The sequence below is a fragment of the Barbatula barbatula genome (genome assembly GCF_947034865.1).
Source record: "Barbatula barbatula genome assembly, chromosome: 11".
NCBI lineage: Eukaryota > Metazoa > Chordata > Actinopteri > Cypriniformes > Nemacheilidae > Barbatula > Barbatula barbatula.
Genome location: NC_136774.1, coordinates 11675987 through 11695827, shown reverse-complemented (window position 1 = coordinate 11695827; position 19841 = coordinate 11675987). Strand labels below are relative to the sequence as shown.

The following is a 19841-nucleotide window of genomic DNA, read 5'->3' as shown; positions in this document are numbered from 1 at the left end:
CCATACAATGGAAGTCAATGGGGGCCAATGTTTGGCTACTGATATTCTTCAAAATATCTTTTTTTGTGTTCTGCAGAAGAAAGTCTGGGGTTTGGGATGACACAAGGGTAAGTAAATTATCCCATAAAAGTTCATTTCAGTAGTTTCAAGTATAATCGAACTGGCTGTACGAGTCATTTCAAGTCAATAGGAATTACAGCTGAATGCTGAAAAGTTGAATTACTGTAAATAGAGATATTGTCATGACACATATTCATAATTTTTACAGTGTACAAGCAACTTAGTGTATAAAAGCTTTTAGGTAGGCTATGTGCATTTCCTGGGAATCGAACCAACGATGACCTTGGTGCTGTTAGTGCCATGCTCCACTAGTTGAGCTATAGAAAGCAAGGTAATATGTGGCAAAGTGCACGTTCAAGACACAACAGAAAACTAGGCTAGAACTGAAATGTCCAGAACTGAATGACTGGGCAGGTATGATGAGAGTGTCTGATGGAGTAAACGGGTGAAAAGAAAATGGACAGTGCCCTTCAGGACCCAGAACAGAGACCAACGCACCCATTTTTAGGTAGCCGTAAAGAAAGTCTGTTCGATACGGCATACATAATGAATGAAGGGTAATGTTAGACTGGGTTTGATTCAAAGAGTGAAAGAGAGAGAGAGTGCAAGAGCAAGAGAGAGAAAAAGAGGGAGAAAAAAGAGATAAAGAGAGAGCGAGAGTATTTCTTACACCAACATCACGGTTGTCATTCTGTAAGTTTACTCATCTGGAATAATTTATAGGACACAAAACCTCTCGACTCTTATTATATGTGAACGACAAATCACATTGTGCACCTCAGCAACCTTTAAAATCTACTTCCAATTAAATATTGATGGCACACATTCATTACTTGTGTGGTTTGTGGTTTATTGCAGTTTACTAAAACATTCCTGTTAATTTAAAAAAAATATTATTGGAAATCTAACTGAAATTTTTAAATAAACTAAAATAATTTGAAGCACCAAAATTATGAACTGAAAATAAATAGAAACTAAAATTAAACCAAAAAATTTAAATTACACTTAAATAGGAACATAAAAAGTGTACAAATAAATAATAAAATGAAAGAAAAACATAATAAAATGGATAAAACAATGTTTTTTTTACAAAACTAGTAAAATTGAACTGTAAATAAAGACATACTTTGAGTGGCTTATTTAGGGCTGATCGTATTTTCTACATCTAAATCATCTCCCTATAAAAAAACATTTTGTACTTTTAGGATCAAAATTCTGCTTATCAAAAATGTAGGCCTCTTAAGTTCAGCTAAATAAACCTGCATACACAACATGGCTGTGAGACGTGATGTGACAGGTATGTGTTCTGTTTATATCTGCTTATGGCAAAGCAAACAGTGTTATAAAAATGATGTTCCCCTAATCGAGAAAGACCCAATGACCTTCAAATCCTCTGAGGCCATTCTTAGCAAACTGAACTAAACTGGTATCATGCGATGGGAACATTCAATAACTGTTTTCATAAGTAATGTTAAATACTGTAGCTGTTAGTCGATCGCATTATCTTTGCATTAATGCAAACATCAGCGTAAAATCAGATTTGTCGTCTCCATCTTCGGGATGCACCAGTCCCACCGGCCTCATTGGTCAATCACATCACCATGACAACAAAGGGGAGGACCCCGGTTCTAGAATGCTCCACTTACCTTCCAGTGACATGGGTTCCAGAATGCCGAACTGCTTGAGGACGGCCACAAACAGTACGATGACCACTCCAATGGCAAACAGTTCCATTCCCTGAATACTCATGGCTGCGTTGATTTAAGGCTCTTGGCACGAGAACTTCAAGAACTACTGGAAGTCAGAGTATTTATCTCTGAGATGGTCTCACTTGTGCATACTAACAAGGAACAAAGCCAACTGGCCGATATGGGAACGGTAGCACATGAAGGGGTGAACACCAAAACATAGCAGCTATTCAATTTCATCAGTTCAACAGATAAATATTAAAAAGGAAAATCAAGGTATGTTTATAGCAGGACGTCAAGCCGGCAGTTGTTTGTGCACATGGGAATCCTGTCCTGTTACATTTATTTTGGAGAAGAGAGGAGAAGTCGGTCTTTCCATGTTAGGTCATTCTTCTTGAAAGCCCAGTTGGATAAATAAAGAGCAGGATCGCAGCGCACTTACACAGTCCAGATGTGTAAAAGCCATTCTGAGCAGCAAATGTTATTTGCAAGTGTCAACAAAGACGAGAGCTGTGGCAACGCTGCAGGTTTCGCAATATTGGAGGTTGTTGATCCAACAGCGTGAGATAAGAGGCACGGGAGATTCGCTGGATCTCGAGCACACTTTAGAACCGTGATCGCGCTGTTCCTATATTATGCTGTCAAAACGATCGTATTTCACGAGTCCTAAGTGCCTCTTGAATCTTCAATTTCTTGATTTGGTTTGAAACCTAATTTGAAACAAAAGTAAACCCTGCCGCCTCAAACTGGATTCACAGTCCAAGTACCAGTCATTAAAGTAATATTCCGTTGAGAAAAATCAAAATCTAGAATCAGCATCTGGCACTGACTTTGTCGCTGCGACAGTCTGGACATGACCTGGACGATGAAAGCATCCGGCGGCCTCTTTGTCTATCAGACCAGGTTGGAGAAAATCGGCAGAAAAGCTACATGGCCCTCCCCGTGGCAAAGTTAAAAATAAGAAAGTCCTTCATGGAACGTAGCGTAGCGTCCATATCCAGGACCGGGTCCTTAAATTTTGGCCGGCTTCAAAGTCTTGGCTTCAAAATGGCTCATTACGTCCAGTTTAAAATCTTGGGAGTGGCCCGTAGATTACTGACAGTGCGGTTTGTCTTCTAATCGTCCTTCTCGTGGGTGCTGCTATCACTCAAGCGCTCACATCTTTTCCTCTGCTTCTGATTCAGCATCAAGTGCTTCTACCTCTTCTTTCAACTTCTACTGTATGGTTCACGCTCTTTTTCTCTCTCCCCCACCCTTCCTGGGTTCTCTTGCCCTCTGTTGTCCTGTAATAATCTGCAGTGACCAGTTTATCTTCACCTCTCTGTCCATTCCACCCTTCCTTCAGTTTCTCTTCCTTTCTGCTCATCTACGACCGCTCTATCTCTTCTTTTATCCATCGCCCCTTCACTGCCCCTGACTGCGAGTCAGACCCCTGCGAGAACTGGTCCTCTGTCAGTTTACTGACCACAAACTCTCTCTCTCTCTCTCTCTCTCTCTCTCTCTCACACCCTCTCTCTTCCTTCGTCTGGGGACCTGGGGGAAAGTTACATTTCCAAACAGGGTAGAATGCAGGAGAGACGGAGAGATACTAGGGGGATCAAATTCCAGGGACGCCCTCCCCTACCCATTTCCCAGCCTCCATCCACCCACGTCTCCATTCCATAAGAAGCATTTTCTCTCACGTGAGTGAAATGGAGCAAAGGCCTCTGCGTGGAATGGGACAACTAGATGACATTAGCACACAGGTACTCCTGTTTGTAAGGAAAAGAACTGTCTGGAACGGAGAGGGAAGAGAAGAGGCGAGAGATGAGGAGAGAGCCATAATAGCTCGGTTAGATAAAGGGATCAATAAGGTCTTAATGGTAGCTTTAAGACAACCGAACAAAAAGTGAGATCAAACGCTGTTTGATGCCAATGAAACAGGGTCATAGGAGCAATTCTAAATCAAATAAGAAATTGACACGATCTGACAGGATAAACTGGAATAGATGAAGAAATTGGAATTTAAGTATTTAAGTTTGATACCAGGTTTTGATTTCTGATAAAACAATTTTGCAACAAATATTTCTGAATGGAGAATGCATCTTTATTGAAATGTTTGAAAAATAAAGAATAAAGAGTAATACAGTCGGACACCACCTTAGGCCAGTGATGTCAATGGAATAAAAAATAGTCTAAGAAAATAAGAATTCTAATACTGTAGATCACAACAGATACAATTTACATTATATCATTATTATGCCTCTCATGTCTCAATTTCAATATTATAATGCATGCTTTCACTAAGCAGCTGTATTTATGGCTGGCGTCAGTAGAAATGCTTCTTATGTATAGGAATTAATGTCAAGCTTTTAGGAGGACAGGGGAGGTTCCAGTAATGCCATTAGAAGATGAACACTTCTTAATAGGGGCTGCAGCATGAAGCTTTTGCTGACAGGACACTACAGACTAACATAACTCTCGAACTTCAACAGGGACAGTCCAGAAACAGGGTTTCAATCTAAAGGCTGGCACAGCTGGTCTAGATATTTGGAAGTCAGGAAAGAACCATCAGCCAAGAGAGTGCGAGTAGATTTGAAAATGTTTCTTCAATGCTGTTCTGATTTCAATTGGAACAATTCCATCCCCCTCTTTTCATTTCATGTGTTAAAAGGCAGATGTTCTTCCTGAGTATTGATCTAGTGCTCTCCGATTACAAATGGCAAAACTTGGGTTTATCCATCAGTGCTGCAGTATCCATTCACAGTAAATGGCACTACAACAAGCACAGGGGTTAAACAGGGACCTTACATAAGGGGGAACCCTACGATCTGGAGATGAGATCATGGAAAACATGAGGGAACTATGGTGGAGCGAACGATAATACTTTATGTAACCTATTTTTAGGCAGTGATCTAATTGTCCAAGGACAATTTAAAAGGTCCCCGAAAATAATGAATATCCTTTGTTTACTTTTTCAATTGATTTCGTTTTTGCATTTGCATTTGTCTCCTATTAACTTTTAACACCTATAAACTATTTCAGTTTCCTGACTCGGAGCATTGACGATATTGTATATTCACATATAGCCATGAAAAAAATTGGTTAAAATTTTATTAGATCAGCATTTCTAGATGTATTGTGACCATTCAAGTCCAGTGTCTGTTGAATTTGAACAAAATCAAACCTCAGGAGTGACACAAAGTCATCTTACAGCAATGTGAAAGACTGACAGCATGACAAGACACATGAAAAAAGTGATCAAAATAAAAGTAATCAAATGCTTTTTTTTACTTTTCCAAATGCATGTACAAATATGACTGTTGTATCGCTTAAAGAATAAAACAGAAAATAATTTGGAAATGCTCTCTTATTTTTTTTCCACGGCTGTATTTAATACATATACGCCAGCCATGTTTTTACTAAACGTCCGTTAAAGCAGAATAAATACAGCGAAAAGTAACAATTACCATTGCCATAAACATGCGAAAATGTGTACTTGTGAAAATGTATTTGGTTTATGCTAAATGTCAAAAGTAATAACCTGATTTTAAAGGGATTTATAACTTTTTTGTGAAGAATCTGACTCCCGAATTCATACATTTCGAATCGTACAAGAATGTGCGATTATTAGAAAAAGAATGTAAAAGTTTATACAACTTAGCTACCTCATAAAAGACTTACAGTACATATTGCTGTGGTTCTTGAAAATAGGTTAAAAAACCTAGATTAATCAGGACTGTGCATTCATTTTAAATTCATTTTACGAAGATGCTAATTTGTATGAATTTGTATGATGTAAATCATACAAACATGAACGATTATTGGAAAAAGGTAACACTGACGTCTCTCCCCTAACCTTATCCCTAACCTTAACGTCACGGGCGCAAAAGCAAATCAAACAAAAACGCACGAATAAGATCGTACAAATTTATACGAATTAGCCTCGTAAAAGATTTATATATTGCTATTAAACTGTGTTGAAAAGTAAAAAACCTAGATTAAGCAGGACTGTGCGACCTGATCTCACAGGAATTCATAACCTTTTTATGAGGTGGCTAATTAATATGAATTTGCCCGATGTGGTACAAAAATGTACTATTATAAAGCTATACTTAAGCCCCTCCCCAACCCCACCCCTAATTGTAAATGTCACTGCCACAAAAGCAAATCATACTAAAATGTACACTTGTGCAAATTCATACGATTTAGTCACCTCGTAAAATAGTACAGCATAGGATCTCATAGGAATTTGTTACTGTGCCAGAACAAAATAGTTGAAAAAAGACCTAGTGTCTTATTGATCATATAGAATATCAGTTCTCATCACCATCCATCCTTCAAATTTAACCCTTGAACACACAGTATAATGTCCATTACTTCAGAGGTCCAGTAATATCTCAATGTATACAAACACTGCACTCTCCAATACATGTTCAGTAAGTTTGTGCACACAGTAATGAAACCTGATATAAGGCAACTGGTCCTCTATCTAATACATAAGCACTCACAGGCCAAACATTGGCTTGCTTTCTCGATCCTCAGACTCAACAGAAGTGCTCTCGCTGTCTCTCTCCCTTTAATGAGGTGTGATGGATCTGCTTTGGATGACAAACATCCTGGAACGCACTGACAACAGAACTTTTACAAAACAAACAAGACGTGAAAAGTTTGGGAATATGGGAGGGATTCCTATCGATTGGAAGGATTCCTCAGAGGAAATGACTTGATTGAATTGCTCTCGATAAGCCACGTACACATCTATTTTCCACAGACAATTTGCTTACGTATCAAATGACCTTTCGCTTCAGTGGTCTCACGTTTATCAGGAAATCTCACAGTGGTTTTGTGTCTTTGGTTCACCGGACATCAATCTTTTAGATGCCACAGAGGGACCCCATCCCAAAATTTAAAATACATCTAAAAAATGAATTAAGAAAAAAATCTAGATTTTATATTTACAAAACTTACATGAGTTTCCATGAAGCAAAATATTTATTATTAAACATTATCTATATTATTTCTCACAATTGTAATGAATTGTTAAATATATTAATTATTTATGTGTACTTATGTAACTTTGATATAATGTTATTCCATATTAATCTAAATGTTTTGGCCCGGTTTCACAGACAAGGCCTGTGACCCGTCTTCACTGAATATAACTTGCCCAGAAATATCTTAAAATATATCAGTACCATTGTTTTGTCTCAAGATGCACAGCAGTAATGTATTCTTCTAAAGCATTTATATTAAAGCGATATAAATATCTTAATTCAACTAAAGCATAGTCCCGGCTTAAGTAAACCGTGTGAACCGGTGAAATTGGGCCTTTATGTACTTCAATTGATTTAGTCTAGAGATTCATTTTTTTATCTTATCATATATAATTTATTTAGCCACAATTTTTGGTTTTTGTACAGTCTAGTTCACCCCTTTGCGGCCCCGAACAACAGTTAACAATAGTTGCATCACGACGGTCAACATTCTCTGTTAAAGAAAGATTAAACCAGAAAATTATGCTCTAAATGTTGTATCTCAAATGTATTCCTATCTGGGTGTTTCTTCTCTTATTTGTTATTTAGCTTGCAACAGTTAACAAAATCAGAACGACTTGTAGCCTAAAAATAAGCCACAGTCTGTATTGAAAATATCATTGGAATTCTAATAATAGAGGAGACTAAAATTAGGCCAAATGTTTAACTAAAGAGATGATATTGTTCTAACATGGCAGATCGAAAATATGAGCAAAAACTAGGTTTGTGATTTCCAGTATATGATCATCAACTGGAGTTCAGACTGACTTCAGGGGTGCTACAATGCCCTCTGTTGGACAAACATATTACTGAGCAAAGCTTTGAGATATGAAGATATGTATTTGTTACGGGATATAATTAGGAAAGTAACTGACCGACATACTGTAGTACAGGTGCAGCTGATGGTCATTGATAGTACTGACTGACTGACTGACTGTCTTATGGGTGTATCAGTCTGTTTGTCAGTAGTTAAATTGGTAGACCATTATATTCACGGGTCATGGCTTCGGACCGCAGTGAACATAGATGCAAATAAAATGTATAGACAAAAAAGTCGTTTTGGATAAAAGCAAATCAATAAATGAATGCAAATATCTACCACCTTGTTTTCAGTCAGAATATTTTTACATCCGGAGATGACCACAGAAGGTCTGTGGTATATTTAAGGCGGGGTATCTTGTTTTTGCCCAAAGGTGAAGACACTTGGTAACCTTCATAACAGCAAGACGTTTTGTCAGCATGTTCAAACATACAACACAAAGTGAAAGTGAGTAGATTAATTTTTGTAAAAATAAATGTTTTAACTTAAATTTGCTAATGAACCTCTAGCTCTGAGGTATAAAATGCTATAAGAATGTCATGCTGGTCTTGTGTGGTGGGACTGAAAAGTTTGATAGACCTGATTCTTTAAAACAAAGCACGTTAAAAAGATCAGAAACTGTAAGATTTCATTTTAGTCAAAGCATCTATTTAAAGTTAAGAAATCGAAACTATTACCGCTTAAGATTTGACTAAGATTTAAGAGCTGCGTTTAATGTTTTATATGTACATTTCTTACTTATATGTACTTGCTAAGTGTTTCAGAGTCCAGAGGCACCAAAGAGTTACACTCCGTTCTCAATGATAAGTATGTTCTTGTAACATTCCACCGGTCACACTCACCTCAGAACACTTCATTCTAGTGCCAAAAAGCATTTTAAGAGGCATCATCTGCTCGTAAATGTGATATAGTGCTCCTGTATGAAGCTCTAGACATAACTGTTAGAAAATGTACAGTGGGGTCCAAAAGTCTATAATTTTACACTCCTGTTGTGTGTGTGTACTTTTGATTTTCAGTTTTTTTTGTATTTAGCGTGTCCTTTTTTGCTACGATGACATGGTGTGCACGAGCTGCCATGAATTTCAATGCAAATTTGTATTATTTACTCTTTCATTCAGACTGGATCTTACCGGTGCAATATTGCATCTGTGCTGCTGTGTTGATGGTGTTTACGTTTTATTGTCTGCTTAACTGCTTAAAGAGATCCATACCGAACGGGAGCGCAGGTAAAAAGATTACGAGGCTTCAACACACGCACACATTTATTTGCCTTTTTTAATGCCCTGAACAGTAATTTATCTCACATCCCGCAGAAATCACACATGAGGATTCTAACCCACCTGATCCCAACAGCAGCACAAGAGACACACAGGCAAGTTGGAAAAGAGTCTTTAAAGGAATAGTTCACCCAAAAATTACAATTATTTCATAATTTACTCGCCCTCATTTCATTTCAAAGCTCTATGACTTTCTTCTGCAGAACACAAAATAAGCTATTTTGAAGAAGGGTGTAACCAAACTTTGTGGGTCCCTATTGACTTCCACTGTATATACAGTACACAAAACCACAGAGACATTTCTCTAAATATCTACTTTTGTGTTCCACCGAAGAAAGAGTCACATAGAGATTTTGAATGACACAAAGGGTAAATATAGGATGACAGATATTTTGGGGTTAACTATAACACACACACACGAACAGACGTATACATGCACACACACAGACACACACAGACACAGACACACACACATATATATAGGTCTACATACAAATCAGCACAAGAGGTAGCATGACAGCTTGTTAATTGAATACATGCATATATAACCTTTCTATAGGCTTTATTCAGTAACATTTAATAAACATCCTTTCTTAACTTGCAATGGGTAGACAAACTATTGGAGCTATTGGAAATAGTTTTAAGTTCTTCTGTGACAATTCAGTTCTAATACTGTACATTTCTTTTTAAGGGTCCACGATTTTCAGCAACCATTCCAGATAATGGCACTTTCAGGATGAGCACCGTCTACGAAAGTCTAAACCCATCCACTGTTAGAAACTCTGTCTATGAAACTCTAGAGCAAGGGGTGAAATGTATCTATGAGAGTATGAACGACTGTAGCATACAATTGGATTCAGACGCACCCATGAATGTCATCGAATCAAATATCTATGAGATTTGATGCATTCATCTGCTTAAGGAATATTGTTTTTAGTCATGCTTATAATAAGGCACCTGTATTTCACAGTATAGTCAATGCAAATGTGAATTTCAAAATGTTAAAAGTAGTCATGTAGGTGATCATTAATTGTAAAACTTGTCCAATGATCATGCAATTATGCAGAACGTTTTGTGTTTGATTTATGTAATATTTTCATCTTATAAAACAAACTCAACGTTGTAAACAAACAACTATTTACATAATAAAGAATGCGCTCAACTGTTTGTTTGGCTTATCGCTTCATTTCAAACTGAGTGTGTGGGCTCTATAACTAGTTAGGATACTATAAACAAGTACAAAGCGACAGAGCTCAGAAAGGAGACGTTACCTGAGCGGTGATAGCGAGCTGTGCTGTGTCTACAATCAGACAGGAAGCTGGGACGAGAGAAACGCCGACGCGCTTCTAAAGAAAGTGTAGCCATCACACTTCCCATTATAGACTGCTGATGAAACCACATCGGTGTCAATCACATTAAACTGAGTTGCCAGAGTTTTCAACACAGTGTAGAGAGTGAGCCACATACAAATATTTGACGGAAACCAGTTGACCACCAATGTGTGTGTATGTGTCTGTGTGTGAGTCAAAGACTACACTAAGAATTCTGTTTGATGACTATGGGTCAGACACTCAGATGTACATGTGACAGGGACACTTCAAAGATTCAGTGCAATGATGACCTTTCGTATAAAACACGACACACACACACCCTCACAAACACACACGCTCTTGTGCGTCTGTTTGAAATATTGTTTTTTTCTTTTCTCCTTCACAACCCCTCACGGAGGTAAACATATTAATATAAGTTTTAATTTTACGCTTTGCCGAAACATCCCCGAGCTGAACCAAGACCAAAGGGTCTATAAGGAGGATTTATTATATAAATACGGTAGATGAGATTTAGGGCAGTCCTTTTTTTTTGCTGGTGAACAAAATGGATGTGCTGATCTACCAGACAGATTAGCACTTGACCAGATTCAGTGTCACGAGCATGGAGATAAACCCCATTGTCTGCAGTGTAATATACACAATGTCCACAACGAGGCGCTGGTGTCTAATCACTCTTTGTAGCGCAACCACAACAGTCACAAGTCTCTCCCCTGTTGTGTCCTCATGTGCTCACCTGGTTGAAGGCTGAAACATGAGAGGAAAGATCGAGTCGATCCGACTATTTGAGGGACATGTAAATGCTTACTTAGCAGATTTATGATTATATTCTGATGCATAACCTGCATCGCCCATCCTGACGCAGCAATTTCCTTTCCTGTCCCATAGACTTAAAATAAATCTGACACGCAAGCTGTAAAACAGTCTTTGAACACATTTAACAATGTTGAGCGTACACAGCGTAACATCACGTAAAACAAGTGACACATTCAAAGAACTTTCTAAAATGATCATTTAGTCCCTTTCTGTTTAAGACTTAATTGTTCTTGATAAATACAGTATAGTGTATTAGCAGAACTTTATGTAAACATTTATGTTATTTTTATTCCTTTTTTAAAGGCAGCGCTCGATATAAAAGTTTATGATGAAAGTCCTGCCTCAAAGTGAAATGAGCCAGTTGAATTTGTTTACTTAGAACGAAGAACTTGTTACGAAAATACATTTTTGTGTGTTGGAACATAATATCATCCAAAGCTTCGGAGGCGCTTTCCCCATTGAGGTAAATATGAGCTGCACATTTCTGGAATTTCTTCTCAATTATGAATGACCTGCCTTGAATGCACTTTGACGATGCAACAAAGTGTAAGATTATAGTGGCTTCCATTTTCTGTTAAAGCGGTTTGTAATGTTAATAATGATTCATTCTCAGTTCACATCTTCTATTTTAATGTGCAAAATGAAAATTAAATCGACTTGCTCTCTCGGTCTCCGTGGTGTAAATCAGAACACACAGTCAAGAATGTTTAGCTAATGGGTCAGTAAATGTCTCCATTCAGAGCTAATTGACTGTTATTGGGAGGCAGGAAAGCAGAGAGCAGATCCCACAGGAAACACATAACAGACAGGAAAAATTGGTTTAGTGGAGAATTCCACTGAAATTAGTAAGAGGGTTCTTATATACGGTATTTATAGATTTGGTTGTATATATCACAATGTTTAAATGGGCTTTATGGATATTTTTCTGCATTTTTGCATAATATTTAATTCTTTTAGATTTTCGCTTCTAAAAATTATATTATTTTAAAAAGTGTTTCTCAATTTGTATAGATACAGACTATTCTATGCCATTATGAAGTAATAAAGTATGGGAAAGCGTGGTACGTGGGATACTGCATGCGCTTTCTGTACACTGCAGAAGGGGAGGAGCTAAACATAGTAAAGCCACATACTATATGTGACTCATTATTTTCTCCATAAATTATTTTTGTATTCCATTGTATTTTTACATTTACATTTACTCTTCAAACTCTCAAGATGTGTGGGTAGCGTTCAATCTAAGGGGAGGATGGTGGTCCAGGACTTTCCACAAAAGGAATTTGATTTGGGTATCCCTTCTTTTTAAGCTATGTGATTTAGTTAAACATACAACTAGAACCCAGATCACATTGCACAAAGAACACTTCTTCAGTGTCTGGCCCAATAAACACTTTGGGAGGTATGAACACCGATAAGCGCATCTTACATAAGACAAATTGAACACAAGTGAAATGGTGGAGCCTTGAGCCTCTGTCATGATTTTGTCCTTGCATCAGTGAGACGCAGCACAGCGGTTTGTTACTTTGGGAAAGTTAAAGGGCTCCTGTTACACAAACACACACACACACACACGCACACACACACAGTCACGGTGACAGCGTAACATTGCAACATTACTGTATTTCAGCCAGAGATAGATTTACACTAAATCACTGCAGTATCAGCAGATTAAAACATCACGCGGGACAATTTCTCCACAAAACCGACTTGCTGACCCACCATAAACCAGCGTGCTTGACTCTTTAGTGCCTCAGATCTATTTTAAGAAATTGTAAAGAAGCATTTCCCAACTAACCAGCTGTTCTTATCTTCTAAAAATGATTCATTCCATCATGGTGCCTTTTTATTGAAAACTACTAGATTTGTTTTCTAAGACTAAATCAATATACAACATTGTATTTTAAACATGAAATGTCTTATGATTGTATCCAAACATTAAAATGACACATTTGTGCTTGTTATAACATAAACTATTGAATTGATATTTTATTCAGTGTAGAAAAATAAGTTTACTAGTCCCAATAGTAAAACTTGTAATGATAATATTGTGCTTCATCCATTCTTGCATTATTTTATAAAACTTATTACTTATTTTGTATTTACTTTCTACCTTATACATTTTCTGTCACATTTTGATGTTGATTTATTGTTTATTGCTCATATAATCTTTTTTTAAATGTATTTTGTTTACATTATTTAAAGAATGGCAAACCAAATAAGACTAACAGCAAATAAAAACCTCAATGTTGATGATGACCTTGTGACATTTTGAGAGTTTTTTTACAACAGTTTGTGCCTCTTTGTATAATGTAAAAGTAATATTATTTGTACATTTGTTTGCTTTTTTTAAATTGACGATAACTGTAAAACGTGGTCAAAATGGTGCGAATCTGAAACTGTGAAACTGTGCAAAGCTAAAAAAACTAAAGCAGTACCTTGGGAAAAAGAGCCAGTGACCAAACCGAAAAAGCAGCTGAGCATGCTGGTCAACTCCTTCTGACACTCATCCTTACAGTCATTCAGTGCATCCATGTCTTCTTGTCCTTGTATAACGCCTCTTGAACAAACCGAGCCACTTTATTACTGTTGACCAAACAAACACTCTCGAACGAACAAACTCACAAAACGAAAATAGCGAGTGGACAATGTCTAAAAACTTCAGACGATGTCTTCACTGTGTCTGTCCTCCAAACTTCTCACAAAGACTCTGAACCAGGCAAGCTTCAATTCATGACAACACCATCACACTTCAGTCAAAAGGAGTTTCTTTTGTCAAAGAACAAACAAAACAATACAGAATGTCTGGTATCCGGTGCGAGATTCTGTTTCTCAGAGCCGAAAAGACTCAATGTGACCCAATACAGAAGACAGCTGATTTGTTATCTGGATAACATGACACCTCCTGATCCAAACTGCTTCGGACAGACTTCTATGTACATCTGAAGAAATCCTGACAAATGCCTAGGAATTAAAGTCAGCTATGAGCAATAAGCTGATCTGAGGGATAGAGAGAGAGAGAGAGAGAAAGGGAGAGAGAGAGAGAGAGAGAGAGAGAGAGAGAGAGAGAGAGAGAGAGAGAGAGAGAGAGAGAGAGAGAAAGAGAGAGAGAGAGAGAAAGAGAGAGAGGGAGACGGCAGGACGCACGTATGCTTTACAGTCACGCGAAGTCAAAGTATAGGGAAGACATTAGATAGATTGTGTGTACAGTATCTATCAAGATAAGGCCACCGGCCTGATTCTGTGACACTTCACATTCTGTGTCTCACCTTTCACTCTTCCCATAATCCTCTCTGATTTCTCATCTGTGAAGTAATCTCTTATTTCCTCTTCCTGTCTACAGTACCATGTTCTTTTAATGGTGGCATGACATTTTTTGTGTTACAACCACCCCACCATTATTCTCTCTTTGGCCAAATATTTATGTGCCCTTTTACCGTATATTCACATACATCTTAGCAGAAGGTTTTATTCAAAGCCACCTGCAAATGACAGCGCATTTAACATTGAGTCTAATTCTTCAGTATGTTTATGAATAACAATACAGCAAAAAAACAAATAAATAAACTACAAAGACTAACCATGATGAATTAACTGTCCCTGAAGCATTTCTTTAAGAATTCTATGTTTGCGGACGTGTAAATCGTCTACCATCCAGTTATTTATTTAGCAGACACACTTGTCATGTTTCCCAATTAAACCACTAGATGGCAACGGTTGAGCATTGTAAAATATACTTCTCAACACAATGGGAAGGTCACTTAGTAATCAAACAGTAAAGTAAGATTCTAAACATAGCTGCATTCAAGCGGTCTTATGTGTAGCGGCCCATTGTCACAAAGTCTAATGCTGCCTCTAGTTATTTAAATCTATGCCAAACTGCCTTAGCATCTTAGTTTCAGCGGACACACGCACCTGGCCCGAAGTTAACTTAACTTCCGGACTGTTTTTGTTTGTCAGGCTGGCTGGCTATTAATATAACAATTGATATGATATTTAATTCATAATAATATTATATTCATATTTCATTGTATATTGATTTAATTAAATAAACAATTTGTTGAATAGGTCGTGTAACTTTGTCGCACTTAGGTTGAGCCAAGTAATGGTTAATCTCAGGGTCGGACATGTGATGGCCTGGGAGCACCCCACCACACAGCCCTCCGTTCACGATCGTGTTCTTGTTCCCCCTACGTCTGACTCGACTGTGACAAAACCTTTTGATCTGAAGGCGTATGCTTGAATGTCTGAAATGATTTTTGTAGATAAAAATATAACTGTTAGAACATATTAGATTTTTGTCACAAAACTCAAATTTGTTTATTTGAATGTTTTGAAATGGATGATTTGGGCTGAGCCCAGAACAGATGGGTTTACCAAAATGACGGTTTAAAAAGCATCTTAGGAAGCTATCTGATAAAACGCCATGGAAACATTTGTGCAAATTCCAGGAAAAGGGTGACAACTCGGAAGATGCTACAATATATTTAGGGTTCATTTTATAATTATTTAGTCACACTATTTCATAATTCACTCATTTGAGCTATTGTGCTGTTACTCCAAAATGTGATAACAATAAGAAGCAAAGTAACCCTAAATGACCCTAAACTTTGTATATTCCTCACCAGCTCCAGCTATACTATACCATACAAGCTATAGGCCTATATTATATAAAATAAGCAGGTGAACTATTAGAACTGATATGTCTTAAACTGTCCTGCCACTGATCTGCCAGCACTAATAGAAGTAAATTTGGAACAGGCAGCAAAAAACTTTGATGGTTTGATAGCACCACATTAATGAACTGGAAAGCACAAGTTCACGAGAAAACAGTGGCAACCACGATCGATCGAAATCCAATCAACCTGAATCTGTTCCCAAGGCTGTGGCACTGATCAACCGAGAAACTTCTGCTCAGGTCTGTTTGATCAATGTCACCCTCTTGGGGTCGAGACCCGACAGCTGTGCTTACAAGATGCCTGGGGTCTCATTTACTGATGCCAAGGCTGTGATCGTAGCGGGTAGAGAATATAATGCATTTAATGTATCTCACAGCATGTGTCCTCTGCTGGTGAGAGCGAAAGGAGGTGTCAGCACATGAGTTATTACTGTTTTTAAGATGTTATTTGCATCATTATGTATTTAGATTTTCAATTTCAGTTTTAAATGTATACACTGTTTTCATATACGGTAGGTTTGTTTTGTGTTTTTTGCAAGAATTACTTTTAGCACCACATGTTGTTGTTGTGTGTCTAAATCCAGACTGCTTTTGTGTCATTTATTTGGTAGAATACACACACACATCAACATTGATTAAACCTACAATAAAACATTTCTTATTAATAGTATTTGTTCACCTTTTCATTCTTTTGCAAACCATTTTTTCCCTTTTCTCATAATGGTTTCCGTTAAAGATAAAAGCCTTCTGTGACGAATTGCAGAGGACATTATCAGGTCACTGATAGAGCCGCGCGGCACAATCATACATTATGTGCCACAGTACTGAAAATTTTATCCATCCACAGTCAACACGCACACCTTCACGTTTCGACTCCACATTGTCTCTGAGTAAAGAAGACGTGCCTAAATCAGCAGTTGGGGAATGAATAATCTACAGTCGCTCTGTCGCCTCCAAATTTAAAAATATGATATTTCCACTTTCTGTGTTTCACATCAATTCGCAAATATAAATCTCTGAATGTTTCCATTCGAAAAGGCTCTGTTCAGTTTCTCCATCACACCCATCTCTAGCCAAGACTCATTTCAAACATCTCAACAACTTATACAAACCAGTTGTTTCCCAAGAACTTAGGACCTAAACTGACTGGAAACAAATCATGAGCCAAAACAGCGACTGAATAAAACATATTTTTGGGTCACATGGACTTTGTTGACACTCTGCTTACATTTTCCATTTCACCTCAAGAGAAAGGTTGTTGAGTGACCCAAGGCTCACAGTTTCAAACCCTTGTATGGATTATGTGAATGAATGTTTCGTTGCATCCCAAAATAAATGTACTGTATGCACTTCTACTGTCAGTCTCACCTTGCTCTTTGGGACCGGTGCTGGCGATGATCCATTTGACCAGACAGCACCTCATTAGGGCTTTTCGTGTAAAGCGTGGCCTCTGCCATTTGCCGCTTTCCTTCTGTCGGCCTGTGCCAGGCTCCACCCCGTTGGCGTCACCCAGCAGATTGCCATCCATCACCTTGCCATCCTCCTGGGAGAGAGAGAACACAGTCTTACTAGATGCATTTGTACTTAAACTAATTCAGCAAACAGCAGAATGTTCAATACTGGTATAGTTTAATCGTGTTTAAAACTAAACAGATGGTGTACAGACGACAGACTTGTGACATTGCTTAGACGTGGATTGACGTACTGTTTATATTTTTGGCTTCCCTGCTATTATATTGGTTACTCACCACTGTCAACTAACTTATGACAATATAACAGCCAACAGCAGGTTTCAGGTCAGCATAGGTTTGACGTTGCTGCCTGTAGATGGTGATATACAGGTAGTGTCGATGTATGAAAAATAAATAAATCTTTTGTTGTAAAACACAATGTATGTTGTTTGTACAGTACATTTTCTTGCTTTTTGTCTTGCATTACTTGCATATTACATTCATCAACTCTATACTGTTAAATTATCTCCAAAATAACATTTGGATAGAGTCTGTACATTAAGCAGTCTTATTTGGTTATTAGGTTTATCATTTATAGTTGAAAACCCAAGCCTGAATGTTTGTTGAACATCCATACAAAGCAATCTTTTATAAAAGACTAATGTGACAAGAGTTATACATCTATATCTTCAGCGGGCTGTCGTGTTGATGCGATGGAGATATGAATAAATGTGGTTTATGTCAGACTACGAATCTAAAATTAGTTTACATAGCTTACATAACACAGTTGATTTTATTAAGAATCCTCATACTTCCATTAGGACAAAAAAAGACAAATGTTTCACTGAGCTGCGCTTTCTGCACGTACAGCCAGATAGAAATCACAAATCACGTTAAGTTAGGCTATTTAAAACATTTAAACAATTTACTGAGAAATGTACTGATCATTTACTGTATATAAATATGCTAAAAGTTGAGTATCTGTTTCATTTCAAGTTCAATCTCAAAATCGAAACATATTATGCGCTTGAAAAATGCAGGGTTTTTTAAAACCATGGTTGGATCAAAAGGGGATGAACTCAAATGTTAGTTTAAAGGCCCTGTCAACACGAACATGGTTATTTTATGCGTATTGGCTGCAAACATAGTACCTGTTGGTTTGGCACGCCCTTGACAGCGCTTCGTATGCTTTTTCCTTTTTGTATGGACGCGATTTTAAAATAATACTTATTTAAAAACCTGTGTACGTGTAGACCTTTACTTCAGCCCAAAATGCTGGGTTGTTTCAACGTATTGTTAGGACAAATATAAACATTTTCTGGGTTTATTTAACCCAACAATTGTGTTCCTTTTTACTTTATACTTACAATCTGCTGTCCCAAAAACATTATACAGTATACAGATGTCACCCTGTGACAGGGCCGAGGGTTATTTACCACACTCCGGAGGAGCAGACACCAGAGGACACCAAGAGGCGGACAACAAGGAGTTTAAAAGGTGAGTTTATATTAAGTTTAAAAAGGGATAAAAGCAGGGGTGGGGATGCTCGTGGCTGTAGCTTCGATGAAAGGAGGAGGGGGTGCTGGTAGGTACTTTTCCGTTCTTCAGGTAAGTATATTCCTCTCTAGGTGGGCTCGTGGGACAGAAAGGGACTTCCCTCGTCGTCAGACTCATTGAATAACTCGTGGGACAGACAGCTTCTGGGTTTGGATTCGTTGACGTGCTCGCAGAGCCACCACTCAACTCTCAGCAATAGCTTCCTCTTTACTCCCTGCAAGGGACCGACCTCGACCACCGTTGCGCTCACTTGGCAGAAACAAACCTCCTGCTCCTCCCTCACCTGATGGGAACTCACTGGCGTGATACGGGTCAACCGTTGATGACGATAGAGTTGGACAGGGTAAGTGTTCGTGTTTCTCACTTTTACTGCAATTCGGCCCCGACGGGCTACCGTTAACCCCCAAGCAACTTCGACGGCCTGACACTCCCAGTGGGGCTCGACAAGGACAAACTCCTCAGGACCATAGGCCCGCCCAGGAAGACGGACCCAGACCACAGCCTCACTCCGGGCAGGAATGGAGACAGCATATCGATATGCCACTCGGCCAACGTCTTCCCGATCCTGTTGGGAGCTGGCGACCTGTACTCGTCGACAGTCGGTGACGACACGTTCCCACTCTCGCTTCTCGGCTACCGAGGTGGAGTGAAGGGGACCCGCCCGGAACAGCTCTTCCCAACAGTCCATGATTACGTTCATCCCCAACAAGGCTCCCCCAGACAGGAGTCCTGCACAATCACCACCCCCTTCTGTGGGATCGTGGTGCAATGGATCTCAAAGTCGGTCACCTGGTATCCGATATAGGGGATGTTCAGGCCATTTGCTCCTTGCAGGGTGAGCCAGGGGACTTCAGCTACAAGTAAGTGATGGGCATCGAACAGATCTTTGGACAGACTCTCGGCAAACATGGTGACCTGGGACCCTGTGTCTACCAGGCACCGAACAGTAACTCCCTTGACTTTAATCTCCACGAGGGGGCAACGTCCCACCAGGCCGTCTCGTGGGGCTGAGTTTACAAAGGGGTCCATACGGGGGGTCCCGACCACTTGACCCACAGTGGCCGTCGTCCTAAAAACCCCCCTGTGAGTTACGTCGGGGGCTGCATTGGCGGCTATAATGTCCTGGCTCTCCGCAGTTGTTACAGATCGGGCGC

At 38.7% G+C, this 19841-nt stretch overlaps 1 protein-coding gene across 9 annotated transcripts in view; it reads right to left on the bottom strand.

The window, feature by feature from the left end:
• kcnip3a (Kv channel interacting protein 3a, calsenilin) overlaps positions 1 to 19841 on the bottom strand; it is a 48608-nt gene that overhangs the window by 8813 nt on the left and 19954 nt on the right. For 6 of the 9 annotated variants that reach the window (XM_079467437.1, XM_079467441.1, XM_079467440.1 and 3 more), the window contains exon 2: positions 17048 to 17222. Coding sequence is in view for 8 of the 9 variants with exons in the window: in XM_079467441.1 (XP_079323567.1) it covers positions 17048 to 17222 (175 nt within the window). In the remaining variant the exon portion in view is untranslated. Of the gene's footprint in view, positions 1 to 1706; positions 1941 to 10131; positions 10241 to 13439; positions 13987 to 17047; positions 17223 to 19841 lie in introns of those variants that run through there. The other 3 variants (XM_079467444.1, XM_079467443.1, XM_079467445.1) reach the window with 3 other exon arrangements.